Raw genomic sequence first — 14711 nt, 5'->3', positions numbered from 1 at the left:
AGTGTGGACACAGCATGTCTTATTGAAGATTAACCCCTTATTTATAGAATTCAAGAAAAGTAATCTACACTTCAAAAAACTGGTTGAAGCTAACAGGGTGTTCGGCTTTTGATTTATTTATTTAGGACTAGTCTTTAAGGGGTTAATCCACTTGGAGTCTTAAAACAGATGCAAAAATCCACACACAGGAAATCTTCTTTAATGGATATCCAGCCCAGATGTCTTCCCAATTTCTATAGCTGCTTTGGCATCTTCTGATAGCTTCAAGTTTCAAGGTTGATTCCTAATGGGTACAATCTTATCTCCCACTGAGGTCAATCGCAAAAGTCTCATTAATTTTAATGGAGCTGGATCACACCCATAGTCTTGCTTGTTAATTATATATGGTCGCTTTTGATCATTGCTTCTATTTTTAAAGTAGTGCTTTGAAATGCAAATATTTAGTACTGTTATTTTTAAAAATTATTCAAGAGTTCCATATTAGAGAAACTGGAGTCATTAAAACTATTTGTATGCAAGTATTTTCATGAGAGTATAAATAGTTGATATGAGACAGCTTGCTCTCACAAGCTATATTAAATAGAATAATCCTCCCTATTTTGTCAGTATTCATTGAAATAAACTTTAAATTTATTAATTATCGAATCATACTGCTGACTTTGGCCTCAGTTGACCCTTTCCCCTTTAAATTTCACTCTCCTTTCCCTTGATATAATACCGTCTTTCATTTGCTTTTAAATCTCTCACTTGTGTTACTCATTCTTTACTTTGCTGTATTGGTATAGGCTGTAAAATTCACCATGTAAAAAATTACATAAATTCCATTGATAAAATGTCTGTCTAAGACTCATAAATGCCACTGGTAAAATATTTGTATAAGCAATAACAACCATATTTCCTATGAGACGTGAACAATTTAAATACAACATTCTAGATGTAATTGAAATATTCTGTACACAGATCAAGTGTGACATAAATGAAAGCTTGATGTACCCTCTTGACCTGTTTCTCTTCATGTATACATCGATGGCTGACCTTCAAGCCTGATCTGTTAATTTCTCGGATTATGTTCTTTTTCTAGTTGGTATGTTTCATGAGTCTTTGATTTGCTGTTAATAGTATGTTTGCGTACATTAGATCATATTTTAATATTCAGTCCCATCTGCTGAATAATCCAGACAAATTCTGATCGCATTATTCTTTACGGCACATTAAACGTTTATTGTAACAGCAAATTTATTTTGGCAGAAAATTAAAAACTAGCTAGAAATATAGTGATCAGCAGTAACAGGATCAGAGGCAGTTAAATCAATCAGCTGTGAAAGTTATAGCTGCCCTATATATAGACACAATCATTATAATTGACGAAATCCTTGTTTAGCATATATGAACTTACCAAATGCAGTGTTTTCTTTCTACCACACTGCTGTTGCTTCTACTCTTTATGGTTTTGGTTTTTCCTCTATTTCTTCTTTTATTAAGACCTCTCTCGTTTTCTCTTGGTATCCTTCTGGATGAAATTGGGATGGATATACATGGCATGCACCTTGATGCAATAGGAGCCTAAGGAGTTTAAGAAATATGAAAATGTACAGATGGTCTTGACTTGAAATTTTACATCGTACTTCACGTTCCTTCAGACTCCATAAAACCAAATAATCTGGATTGTTTCTATAAATACATTTTTACCTTGCCTTAGTGTAAGGTATTCTAGTATATCATGGGTCTTGAGTGCTTGGTAAGAATTTGACCCATTAACTAGGACTATGTCTGAGGTAGCATGTGGCCATTTTAAGTTGTCCCAACAAACACAGGGCACAATCCACTGGGAAGTTCTTTTGCACAAGTTTCATTAAAATGAATGGGTGCTGAATACAAATGCTGATTCATGTCAGTGGTACTTGCACAGGAGAACTTCGCTATAGATTTTGCTCACAGTTTGTTGTAACTTCTGCTTCATTCAAGTGGATTTTTGTGTTCCTTCTGTCTTGTGTTCCCTGTGCTGGTGCACTGTGTCCAACCATTCTTCCTTCAACATTTTAATTTTAGGGGGAAATTCATTTTTCCAGAGAATGTTTTTCACAAATAGTTGAGCATAAAAATAAGATTGAGAGCTAACTTTGTATTATGCTCTTGATTGTCTTTCATATTGGGCTCAATGACCCTATACAGTTTAAGGGATATTGTACTAATACATTGGAGACAGGGATTATAATATAAATGGCACGTGTGACATGGAAGCTGTTTTAAGGAAGTGTCTTGCTCACCTGGTCAAACACCCATTCCTCATTGCATTTTGCCAATTCAATCCATTTTAGATGTAACCTCGGGTATGGTGAAAGACCCACCGGACGTCTTGGACAGGCAAAAATGCCTTGACGCTCTGGCTGCTCTACGCCACGCTAAGTGGTTCCAGGTTCGGAACATCATTTTACTTCCTTCTTGTAGCCTTATGAGAGAGAGTAGTTCAGTTGTTCAGTTGGATGTTAAACTATGTGGAAAAAGGTTGCCCATAGTAAATATATATGTACACATATATAAAATTAAATGACTAGGGGGAAAATTAATTAATCTTGGAAGATCTGTATAGAAGAACTGCTTTATGCAGTTCTTGCCAATTTGACATCAACTTGTTTTCTGGACATTGAGATAGCGAAGTTAAAAGTTTGACTCGCTTTGGGAAATCGTATGTTTTGTATTTGTAATGTATTCCATAAGGCTGCAGAGTAACTTTGCTTTAAATAACAGAATGTGTGTTTAAAGCTTTGCATTTTTAGATATAAGACTTTTACCCTTTATTTCTTTAAGCTCATTAAGTGTAGGGAATGAAAGGTGAGAAACTGTTTGGTTCAGTGACTTTGCACTCCAGCAAAGGCACAACAAAGAAACCAAACAGATTCCCAATAGCCTTTCAATCTCTCTACTTGTTAGCTCTTTACTTTTGTATTTCTATTTTAGGAAGATAATTGTATTTGCTGTTACAAATGAACTATAGGTCGAAGTGTGCAGGAATTCAAGGGATATTAGTCTTGTATAACCTGTGCACCTTGACTTGTTAAGTTACTAACCTTGGCATAAAATGCTTCTGTAAATGGCAGCTCCTGGAATGTTTTCAAGTGGCTTGTTTCTTTTCTGTGTCTGAGCTTCCATTGAACAGTGGTGTTTTAGCTTTTCTAAGAGGCCTCTTTTTCTATTGGTGCTGGGATTGATTAACTTGATTTTGTATTGCTCTCAAGGCTAGAGCTAATGGTCTGCAGTCCTGTGTCATTATCATACGTATTCTTCGTGATCTCTGTCAGCGAGTTCCCACTTGGTCTGACTTTCCAAGCTGGGTAAGTAGTGCTTTTAAAGCCACAACCATATTTTTACAAGTGAAGTATCAGATTTCCAGTGCTGTATTTCCTCCAAATGCACTCCCCCCATATCAACTTCATTTACTTAATTTCTCTGAATATGTTAATTTTTTTTCAAACATGACAGTATCCATAACCTCAGGACAAAGCAAAACTCTTCTAAAATATTTTCTTTAACAAATTGTGATACCTGTGAGAGAAAGAGATTCTGTACTAAAGGACCTCAGGATTGTTTTCTCATAATTATGCATCAAATTTCCTGAAATATCCTTGCAACTTCGGAGATTGGTGACCTACTTAAATAGCTGTTCTGTGATACCTCATACTTATTAACAATGGCTTGGATCCAAAGAGCCCATTGAGTTTGCACAATGGTGGGTATGGTCTCTGGTTTCTGCCAATACCCCATAGTGCATGACATGCAGTTTTGAAGGGTCCTCCAACCTCAGCAGCTTTTTGGAAGCACAACAGGCTGCAGGGGTTGTGGGAGGAAAGCCCCTTCGTACACATGGAACCCCAAAGATACATTAGTAGAATGTGGAGGAGCATTGCATAAAACACAATTTGTTGATTACATAACTTAATGTTTTCAGACATTGTAGTTTTGACTTCTAAAGCATTTGGGCAAAATAAGTTTTTCTTTTTAGTATGTAACAAATTGGGTGGGGGTGAGGAAAAAGACAGGTATGCAAAAAGTATAGAACAGTTCCAGCATAATTTTTAAAGTTACTTTCAACAAGAGCCTGCTTTTTCATACAGGACACTTCTTGCTCATCAGTGCGTCCACCCCAGCATCTGTCATAGATGTGTCTAGGGAATGTGTGCCATTCTGATCTTGATTTCTATAATATGTGCATCAGGATGTGAGGATATATAGTGCAGAATTGAAAGGGCCTCCTGCCAATTTTTACATATGTAGCCCATGCATGCTTCAATATAAGCACCCATACTGGTCAGGCACTCCTTCAAACAGCAACCTTTCTCACCCCAAAGTAGCTGCTCCTGAAGGTGAGGGGACTTGCTAGAAAAGCCCTACGCCGTGAAAGGGACTGTTGTTACATCCAAAGCTGGGAATGGTACTTTGGCCATAATCCCAAGAGTGATATCTAGTAAAGCCCTCATGTCAGTGGAAGAGCTTCTGTCAGTGGAAAGAGGGGGTCAGTTTCCCCTTCCCCTTGCAGCCTCTGCCGCAACACATCCTCAAAAATCTGCTCTAGAGGGTTGGGAGACCCTTGGGGGCAGATTGGGGGGGGGGGGCTTGCAGGGGGAAGAGAGGAGGGGAAACTCCCCATCGTAAGAGCAGATGTCCACTCAGGTGATGTTGGATTTCACCCCAAGTATAGGGAATATCCCAAATGGCTAATATTCATTATAAGCTGTGTATTTTAGATTTCTGATGCTATCTGTCCTTCATAGATTAAGTGTTAGGCAGGCTCCACAAAAATTGCCACAGTCAGCATTGCCTGTAATGCAGAACACAATTTCTGTAAAGTGCTGTCCCTTTGTACACGCTACCCCCAAAAAATACTTCACAGACGAGTCTTGCTAAGTGGCCTTGCTTGCTTTTGACGAGTCTTGCTAAGTGGCCATTATTTATGTTTACCGCTGACCTCATCCCAACCCCAAGTCCTCCAGTGTGTGCAGAGGACTCAGAAGATTAGGGGGTGAGTCACTCATTTCACAGTGGGATTTAGAGCTGCTCTGAAGCAGGGAGTATCTTTCTTGCTGGTTCTCAGATGTCTTCAAAGCTTGTCATGAAGTGAGATACTGGCCTTTTTCTCTCTTCCCCCCCCCCCGCCCCCCAGGCACCAATATGAGGTGAGTGACCTCTTCCAATGTGCAGAAAACTCTTGGGCAGGGATGGATCTCCACTTTTGGTCTGGGCACCCAAGAAAAGTCACTAGAAAAAGGTTTGGGCCATCTGGCAAACCCATTTGTGGACCCATGACTACTGAACTTTCTTGGTTTTTCTTAAGATGTGTGTTGGCTTTGGCTTAGATCCTGATTTCTTGTGAGTGGAACTCGGCTCTCATGATGCTTCTTATGGCAGAAGAAGAGACACAATTTTTTTTATTTTCCTTACACACACACACAGCCCCTGGGAAGACTGGAGGGGCCCTCCAGGATGAGAGGTGACACTGAGGGCTGCAGGGGGAAGGGTGAATAAGTGAAAAGTGCCAGTCTCCCTTTCACCAGCAGGAACCTCTACTGGCTCAGAGTACTTTCCATGGATGGAGGGAGCCCTTCAATTCACAGAAGAGCAACCTAGGATCCAAGCCTTTGATTCCAATTTCTTGTAGTACAATGCTCCTCGGTATTTTATGCAGCGTGTTCCCATTTTCATGCCAATATTGCACCAGATTTCAGCCTTCATTCATTTCCTTAGTTCATTTATAGGCTGAGTACATTTTGTAGAATGAAAACAAAACTGGAATCTGTGGTGGCCTCCTTCGAGCTAAACATGGCAGTATGAATGAATGCAGGAATGTGAATATTTTCCATGTGATTTGGCTTTCTTCATATGTTAACAGTTCCCATATTAGTTTAAGCATGGTTAATTATTTTTTTCTGAAGCTTTGACTGTGTTACAAGACCACCAGACACCATAAAGTTCTGTTGTGTTACCTTCCAGCTCTTGGTGGAAACTTACATTTCATGTGTTAAATATGTAGATAGTGGTTTATTTTTGCTTCTCGTTGTTTTATTTAGGCAATGGAATTATTAGTAGAGAAGGCAATTAGCAGTGCTACTGGACCACAAAGCCCTGGGGATGCCTTAAGAAGAGTGTTTGAGTGTATATCTTCAGGAATTATCCTTAAAGGCAAGTTAAATGTCTTGATTACACATGAAATTAGTAATTTGTTAAACTGTAAGGTTTGTATACTTCACACATTCTTTTCTTACATTATAAAAATGATAATATATATATGAAATTCATAAAAATGTTTATCCTGCTTGTTATAGGAGGTCCTGGCCTTCTCGACCCTTGTGAAAAAGATCCTTTTGATACACTTGCTTTAATGACAGATCAGCAACGTGAAGATATTACCTCAAGTGCACAGGTGATTAAAAGTTCTAAGAAAGTAACAAAATGGGAATATCTGATACAGGAGTAATGAAGATACATAGACTTAAACAGCAAACCCTGAACTAAAAAATGAAGGTGTCACCTATAGACTATAGTATTTGATACTCCTTTTAGAGTAGAGGGAAAGTAACTCAGGCTTTTTGCCAACTTTATCTTACCATTTTATAAACCATTGCTTTTCAATTAAAAAAAGCAGAGCGGCTTTTAAAAGGGGGAAATGCTACTCTTTAAGTCTCTAAGAAAATAATACCAAATCCACCATTAAAAACAAAACATCTTGAAGGAAATTCTACGTAACCTATTTGCTTCATTATGAAACTAATATTTATATTCAGGGACCATGCAGAAGCTACATCATTACTTAAAATGTGCTATAGTTATCTATAGAAAATTTCTGTGAGCTTTAATAGTTTTAAGTATGGTCTTGACTTTGAAAATGGCTTGTTAAAATTAACAGGCATCTCTTCTTGGAAGCTGAAATGTAATAATTCTGATGTGCTCCCCCCCCCCCCTTCTTGCCATCAGTTTGCATTGAGACTTCTTGCATTCCGTCAAATTCACAAAGTGCTAGGAATGGATCCTTTGCCCCAGATGAACCAGCGCTTCAATATCCACAACAATCGTAAAAGAAGAAGGGACAGTGATGGAGTTGATGGATTTGAAGCTGAAGGGAAAAAAGACAAGAAAGACTATGATAACTTTTAAAAAAGAAGTGTGTGTATCCAGTGTTAACACAGAAAGGTGATGACAGAGGCCATTTCTCAGATTTTTTTCTTAATGTCTGTTTAAATACATCCCAGAAACTTAGGAAAATTACTTTTGTGTGGCATTCACACAGTTTTTTAAGGATGTGCAGACTAATTATGATGGAAAAAGATCACAAATGGAAACTATCGTGATTTTTTTTTTTTAGCCCACCCCTTATTGTTTAGGTTCTAACATATAACTCTTGATTTCTGTTCTTTACATTATCTGGTACACTGTGTACTTAAATTGTACTGTATTTAATACAGAGTTATGTGCTTCAGTTGCTTTGTGTATTTTGCTATTCTACTTAGAATTTTTAGTTATCTTTGACACTAGCTGTAAGTTGCTTTGTACTAGAATTGGTAAATACAGTTCTTCCTTTGCTTAATATTTTATAGCAGAACCCTTTTTTGTAAAGTGGGGCTGCAGGATTATTTCTCCTAAATGTGAAGTGTTAACACACACTTACCCTGCTATTTAAGTGCTTTCAATTAAATGTTTCTGCCAATTTCATGGCATTTGTCTCTATAGTGATATAATGGTGTAATTAAGACAGATTTGTGTTATTCTAATCAGGTTTGTTGTTAGTTACGCATTAGCAATATAAATGCTAAATGTATACAGTATGGACTTGCACCAATTTTAGCAATTGCATAATTGATCAGAAATTGCATGACTTTGTTTTTAATAGAAGGGCTTTTTAAAAGTATTGTTTTCGGTTTCATGCCTAGGTCTTTGACATAGCAAGGCCAAAAAATAACTTTCTGAAATTTTGCAGAATATGTAAGTGAGAGCATTTTCCCCATTTGCACAGAGTTGGCTAATTGTTTTCAGAGAGCTTTATCAATATGGTTGGTACTAAAGCCATTAGCTCTTAATTAAAATAATTTTTGCCATGTGGTGCCTGTGAGATTGCTCCTTTCGCTGTTCCTGTACAAAATTAATGGATTTTCATTTAAGTCTAAAACCTGAAGATAGATAACAGTTATTCTGTAAACTGAAGGCTATAAAAGAAAATCGCAGAAAATTATTTGTGGCCATAGTGTATGCTTATGTCTCCTTCAAACAGCTAAATATTATAGCAGTGGTGTAATTCAGGTCTACATCTGGCTGTTGATGTATGCTCTGGTACACAGGTGTGATTTGTTACAGCACTACAGTTGAATACACAAATAAAGACTAAAATCTATTAAGAGACTTAATGTTAATTGTACACCAGGGACATACACCTCACTTAGTATGAGTGGCTTGCGCTAGTTTTCAGCACATGGATTTAACACTGTCTTATTCCAAAAACACCTTGAAAAATAGAAAATTGTAGCTCAGATTAACTTCTTTAAATCAGTTTGGGCGTTCCTGGCTTAATTCATTAGAGACTGCCAGGCTCTGGCCCTGTTCTTTATGTTAATTTGGTTTGATTGTTACTAATCCTTCAGGCTGTGTGTGTTCTTACATTTATTGCATTCAGAATGGGCGATATCCAGTGTCATGCTGGCAGAAGGGAATTTGCAGATGCTGACTTCCCTGCCTGCTAGTTCCCGCAGCAGCCCCCGGAGTGCCCCCTCTGTTCCACAGTGCCGGAGCCCCTCCTGAATGGGGTGCCCTGTGCACGGGGAAAAGAGGGGGATCCCAAAAAATCAGGCTGCGGCAACTATCGTGAGCAGAGCTCCCGCTCGGTCTGATTTTCAGGGATTCCCTTTTTGCAATCCAGTCAGGCAACTGACTCAATCTAATGTGCCTGCCATATCCCAAGAACTCTGTCTTGGTTGAAGCTATTCACTTTATTTACATCCTCTGATCAGTACAGGTTGGTCCCTGCCCTCAAAGGCCTCTCACATTAATTTATATGGACAAGATCATTGGAAAAGAGTTCAAAAGTTTTCTCTTATTTTAAAAAAATTGTTTTCACAACTCTTACTTATAACCATTCTCATATAACCATACCATTGCCCAAACATGTACATTCATTCTCTGCCCAAATCTCTTACCTGTTCTGCTAATCCATGTTTAAGGCTAGGAAAAGGGTTAATTTTGGGGAGGTACATATTTGAATGGGGGTCACCAGGTTTGACATCAGCTGCATGGGACTTGGAGCCTGTGCTGATCCAGTATCAATCATCTGGACTGTCAGTTTAACATGGTCTAGTATTGTATATATCTGGATTGTGAGGGTTAAAAAACTTTGGATCTGCAATCCCAGTCCTGCAAAGCAGAGCGATGTGAAAGCACCCATGACTACATTAATTTTGTTGCTGATAGAGAACTGATTGACAGCCCAGAAAACATGAAGTTTAAATGTCTGTTTCAAGAAAGGATCCTTCAGTCACTAAGACATGCATGTGCATACCTCCCATAGATTAAACCCCACAATCCAGTTTGCAGTATGCCTCAAGCGCAGATCAGCAGCCTTCAAGATGCACTTGCCCTATCAAGCTTGGGGGCAGGCAGCTCCAGGTAATGAAACATGTGAATCAAGCTATACTGCAGCATCTTCAATGACCCCCCCCCCCAGGTTAGATAACCCATTTTCTAGGATGGGAGCTGCTGTTGGCTTTGGCAGGTTGGAGGTCCTTGCTATATGTAATCACGTTTATCAGTTCTTGGGGGTATCTGAGGTTTTATCTATCCATCCTAATGCATATGAACACACACATGATTGGGAGAATGGTACCTTTGGGGACATGGGGAAATGGCCCATTTCCATGAAGTCTTAGGCTTAACCTGTTAGTTCTCATTCCCAACCAAAAGAGTGTTTGTTTATATTCACATTTACCCTTGTTAGCTTTTGTCTCTTGTTTCTCAATAGTTTCTCCCAATGTCAAATTTAGTTTATAAACTTTGGAGGCAAGGATTTGTATTTTTGCTTATGTTATGCTGTAAACTAGTACCACCATGAATATTGGCAATGCTACAGAAACAACAACCTGTTCCCAGCCTGGAGAGAAAGTGTTGTCTAAACATGCTCTAGGTATATGATCGTATTATGTCACTCTCCATCTTATTCTGCTAGTATGGCTTATGTTATCTACTCATGGAAACAGCATTCATCTATACTCAAGCAGCCTGATTCATAAGTAAACTAAGTCGATTTAGTCCTTAAATACTGATAAGAGAAGTTTAACTGGTTTGTGATGGAGTCAGGCTTATCTTCTACAGAAAAAGTGAGGTTTGGAATAAGCCTTCACAGACACATTCCAATGGACCATCATTCCATTTGGCTGTACACAAAGGGAGGTTAGCGTTTAAGATGATGGCTGTAGACGACTGCCTAGAAAACTCTCAGAAGTGTGCTATAGGAGCAGTTGTGCACAGGGTACGGAGTTGGGACCTCTATATTTTTATTTCATTTCTATACCGCCCAATAGCTGAAGCTCTCTGGGCAGTTTACAACAATTCATGAGATAAAATACAGCATAAAAAATTAAAATATATAAAATTTAAAACTAAACAGCTAAAAATGTCAATAAAATAACATGTTCAGACTATTATATGCCATTAAATGCCTGGGACTAGAGGACAATCTTAACCTGGCACCGAAAAGATCACAGTATTGGTGCCAGGCAGGCCTCAGTGGGGAGATAATTCCATAATTGGGGGGCCACCTCTGAAAAGGCCCTCTCCCTTGTTTCCACATCACAACCCTCCCTTGGAGGTGGCACTTGAAGGAAGGCCCCAGGTGTTGATTGTATTGTCTGGGTAGGTTCAGGTCTGTCCCTTATGACTATAGCACTCTCACTTAAGACTAGAAGAAATTAGACTGCAGTCCTACAAACCCTTATTTGGGAGTAAGTCCCATTGTGCACGCGTGGATGTCTGAGTAAATATGTGTATGATTAAGTTGCAATTGTTTACACTTAACATGGAAGAAAGTGTGGTTAAACAAAATGGGACTTTCTTCCAAGAAATCAGGCACAGGATTGGGTTGTAAATGTTTCAAAGTAGGGAAATGAAACATATTTTGCATATATTTCCTGAATTTCTACTTGTATTTAAGCTTTGCCTTTCCACTTTAAAAGTGCTTGAGGTGATGTGCAATACAAACACCAGAGGTATACAAGATGGGTTTCTTAATATTTAGATTGCTTTATCTCAGCCATTTGACCCAATCAATTCAAATCCAAATAAATTAAAATGAGCAAAACTGAAGATTTGGAGTAACTGAAAATATCAGAAGACTTGGGGGAGGGGGGGAAACTGTCAAGAAACCAAAGGAAATGTTTTATGAGTTCCATTCTTCAAGACACACCAGCCAATGTTCACATTGACTATGAATTCTGTGGACTGTTCCACAATGCCTTTATGTGGAAGATTTATTTATTTGAAATATTTTTATGTCACTCCTCAGCCAAAAAGTCTCCCAGATTAGCTTATATATAATCAATTGAACAAGACCTAACAAACTCGAAGGCTTACAATCTCAAAAGACACGACACACAAGGAAAAGGGAATGGGGAGGAAAAGGAGGGTAAGTATTTTAGCTTTCCCACTCCCTTGATACAGCCTGCTGGAATGGTTGCTGGTGCTGACGAGTGAGGAGGAACCTTCATGAGAGAGGCTTTTCAGCAAGGCTGGTGAAATAGTCCAACTCTCCCTCTCCCTTAAAAATCCCTTGTAGGAAATAATATGAACTTTTTGGTCATTCATGCACTATAATTGTACATGCAAGTTGTAGAGTCCAGTTTTTCTTTGCACAATGTTAGGATTACTTTATGCCAGAATTCTGAATTATTTTTTAATTATAGAGGATACAAATGCTGGCACACTGGTTAGGATTGCCTTGGCAAACTGAGCAGTAATTAAGTCGTAAGTACACCGTTCCCAAATTCCAGTAGAATTAGAACATGATTTTCACTTTGATCTAACACTTTTGCTGGGAAATTTTCTCTTTCCAGTTAACAACACTGAGCTCTTTTGGTAATCCAGCTACAGGAAGTGGTTTCACTTGCCTTACTGGGTAGTGTAATGAATAAGCCAACTTTCAGACATAATGGCTGTTTTCCAGGAAGCCAAAGGCTAGGCACCTAATATAATAATACTATTGCAGTACTATTATCCGGTGGTTGAGAAACAAGAGGTACTAAAGCTCAAGTCTGTCAGGTAGCCGGGTTCTGTGACCTAAAAGCTTTTATCTGTTGGGAAAGGAAAGGCATTCTGCACACAATCAGATGTATGGATTCATATATTCTAGGGCTGAGCCCTAGTAACCCATGATGTAGATTAGGCCTTATGTGAGACATTCGTACATTTCTCTCTTGAAAAGAACATAAAGTATAGTTTGACATCTGAAATTGCATATACCTATTGATGAGTAGAAGACTCTGAAACTGGGACATTTTCTCATCTAACACAATCTGAGACATAAATTTAACCCATAAAGTAGCTGAACAAGTATTTCAGCACAAAGCAACCCGTTTGTATGTGAGACAAAATGTTTTCTTGAGGATACATTTAGATTCTTTGGCGTTTTCTCTCTCGTGGGTATTTAATTTGTTAAAGAGTTCTTCAGACAGCTGAAATTTGAGACACATACAATCAAAGACCTCATGAGGACCAGAAAAGTGTTTCAATGGGACACTTTTACACCTGTTTTCCAAAGCACGTGATGTTAAGTCTATCAGTGTTGTGGACAGTGTGCTGGATTTGTACTGGATAGAGCTGCTCAGCTCATCTGTAAAGCTCACTGGATGGTCTTAAGCAAGTCACTCTCTCAACATAATCTACCTCACATGCGTATTGTGAAAATAAAGTGGGATAATCTTGTATATGCCATAAAACACTATTTTTTTAAAACAAAGGCTGCTTTTCAGCCAGCTGAAATTCGAACTTTTATTTCTACTTAATATTTAACCAATCTTAAGGTTTTACCATTTCAAGATAATTCGAAGTCTCCCAAGCAACCTTCTAAACAGCAGTAGACTGATAATAGTTGGGAGACCATGACGATATACAAATGTACAGAGCAATCCTATCTGTGTGTGTGAGAGAGAAGAGACTCAATTTTGGAGCAACCATCAGATCCATAGTTCTGCTGGATCACTGTGGACAGAGGTGGGGGAAAAGAATGTTCCATTTTTTCTCGTATTACTCTGATGAGAAATTACTATCCCAGAGATAGGAAACCTGATGGCTTCCAGATGTCTTGGAATACAACTCCCATAAGCCCCAGTCAGCATGGCCAATGGTTAGGGATGATGGAAGCTGTTGCTTAAAAGAACCGGAGGGCACCAGGTTGCATACTTGTGAACTACACTATCCCCAGGGCTGGTGTAGTCTCAGGCCAATGTTGTGGTGTATCTGGAGAATGAGGGACCACCCTAATATCCCTCTGGAATGCCTCACTTTACCCCACAACATCAGCGGTACTCTGGAGGCACAGGTGTCATTCTACTGGTAGACTTCCTCTCTGCCCCCAAAGCAGCAGTTACACCACTTCCAATGGCCTCTCGGCTGGCCTAGTGACGATAGAATTGCTCCATTTGTCAGTAAGTGCAACAGGCAAGGAATCCCTTTAAAAAATAAATGTTATGGTGCCATAGTTTCCATTTGTCTCTCTATGTGAAAGCCGTTCAAGCTTCTGATCACATTTCAATCAAATTACAGATGCAAATATATTTTTTCTGACTGATTCAGTTCTATAACTTGCATGTCCAAACTCTGTCAATAGTAATGTGAGCTTCCCCTTAGGCTGTTTTACTGTAACTGTCCCCCCAAGTTTCCCCATGATATACTAAGGAGTGGAACCAGTGACTTTGCTTTATCCAAGGGCATTGCTAGGTTCTTAAAAGATCTGGGGCACAGGCCCATAACACAAATTTGCACGTGCGTGTGTGTGTGTGTGTATCACTGAGTCTAAGCGGACCTCTAACATATGTGTGTGTGTGGGGGGTGCATATGGTGTGTTTATGTGTGTGCATAGATTACATACATAAGAAGTGTGCACTGACCACCTCCCCCTTCAACTCAGACCCTGATTCAGCATTTTGGAAAACATCCTGCTTCTGCTCGGGCCAGTTTGTAGTCAGTCCAGCTCAGCAACAAACCTGAGTCAAGGTTTGGAAAAATTAGTCTTTATGCTTACTGTTGACTACCATGGGAAATTAGAAAAAAACTGTAACTTTTTTCTCTTGGTCAGGACTGGATGGTTATTTCAGGAATAGTAGACCCCTAGAAGGGGATTACACCTGCCCAATGTCAGAAAAAAATAGATGCAGGGTTCATATTTTGATTTTTTTTTAAAGGGAACTTCCAATAACATTGTTATTCCTTGGATGAACTGGATAAACATTTCAGGATTCATTGCCCCATCAGAGGAGATGATGCCTACCAAATTTCAGAATGATAGCCACAAGGGGTTTTGTGCAAGGGTGGCCTTGACATTTTGAGGTCTCCGAAAGAGGGCATATTTCTCTCTCTATGTTCCTTGTGGACCATTGTTCTCAAAATTACAGACAGCCTAGAGGTGTCCCTAAGTACGAAACCAGCAAAGTTTCAGAAGGAAACGTGCAGCAGTTCATGTGGAAGGG

General features: G+C 39.0%; 1 protein-coding gene across 1 annotated transcript in view; it reads left to right on the top strand.

Annotated features, from left to right (window-relative positions):
* ZFR (zinc finger RNA binding protein) overlaps nt 1-8377 on the top strand; it is a 44376-nt gene extending 35999 nt beyond the window's left edge. Inside the window, exons 16-20 of the mRNA XM_084833014.1 lie at nt 2319-2416; nt 3237-3332; nt 6063-6174; nt 6318-6415; nt 6967-8377. Coding sequence (XP_084689140.1) covers nt 2319-2416; nt 3237-3332; nt 6063-6174; nt 6318-6415; nt 6967-7146 — 584 coding nt within the window. The 3' untranslated portion in view covers nt 7147-8377. The remainder of the gene's footprint in view (nt 1-2318; nt 2417-3236; nt 3333-6062; nt 6175-6317; nt 6416-6966) is intronic.
* Nucleotides 8378-14711: the final 6334 nt, after the last annotated feature.

The sequence above is a fragment of the Heloderma suspectum genome, chromosome 2 (genome assembly GCF_057233095.1).
Source record: "Heloderma suspectum isolate Gila_16-S chromosome 2, 16-S_ref, whole genome shotgun sequence".
In the NCBI taxonomy this organism is placed as follows: domain Eukaryota; kingdom Metazoa; phylum Chordata; class Lepidosauria; order Squamata; family Helodermatidae; genus Heloderma; species Heloderma suspectum.
The sequence above is the reverse complement of the archived record's forward strand: the minus strand, read 5'-3'. Positions and strand labels throughout refer to the sequence as shown.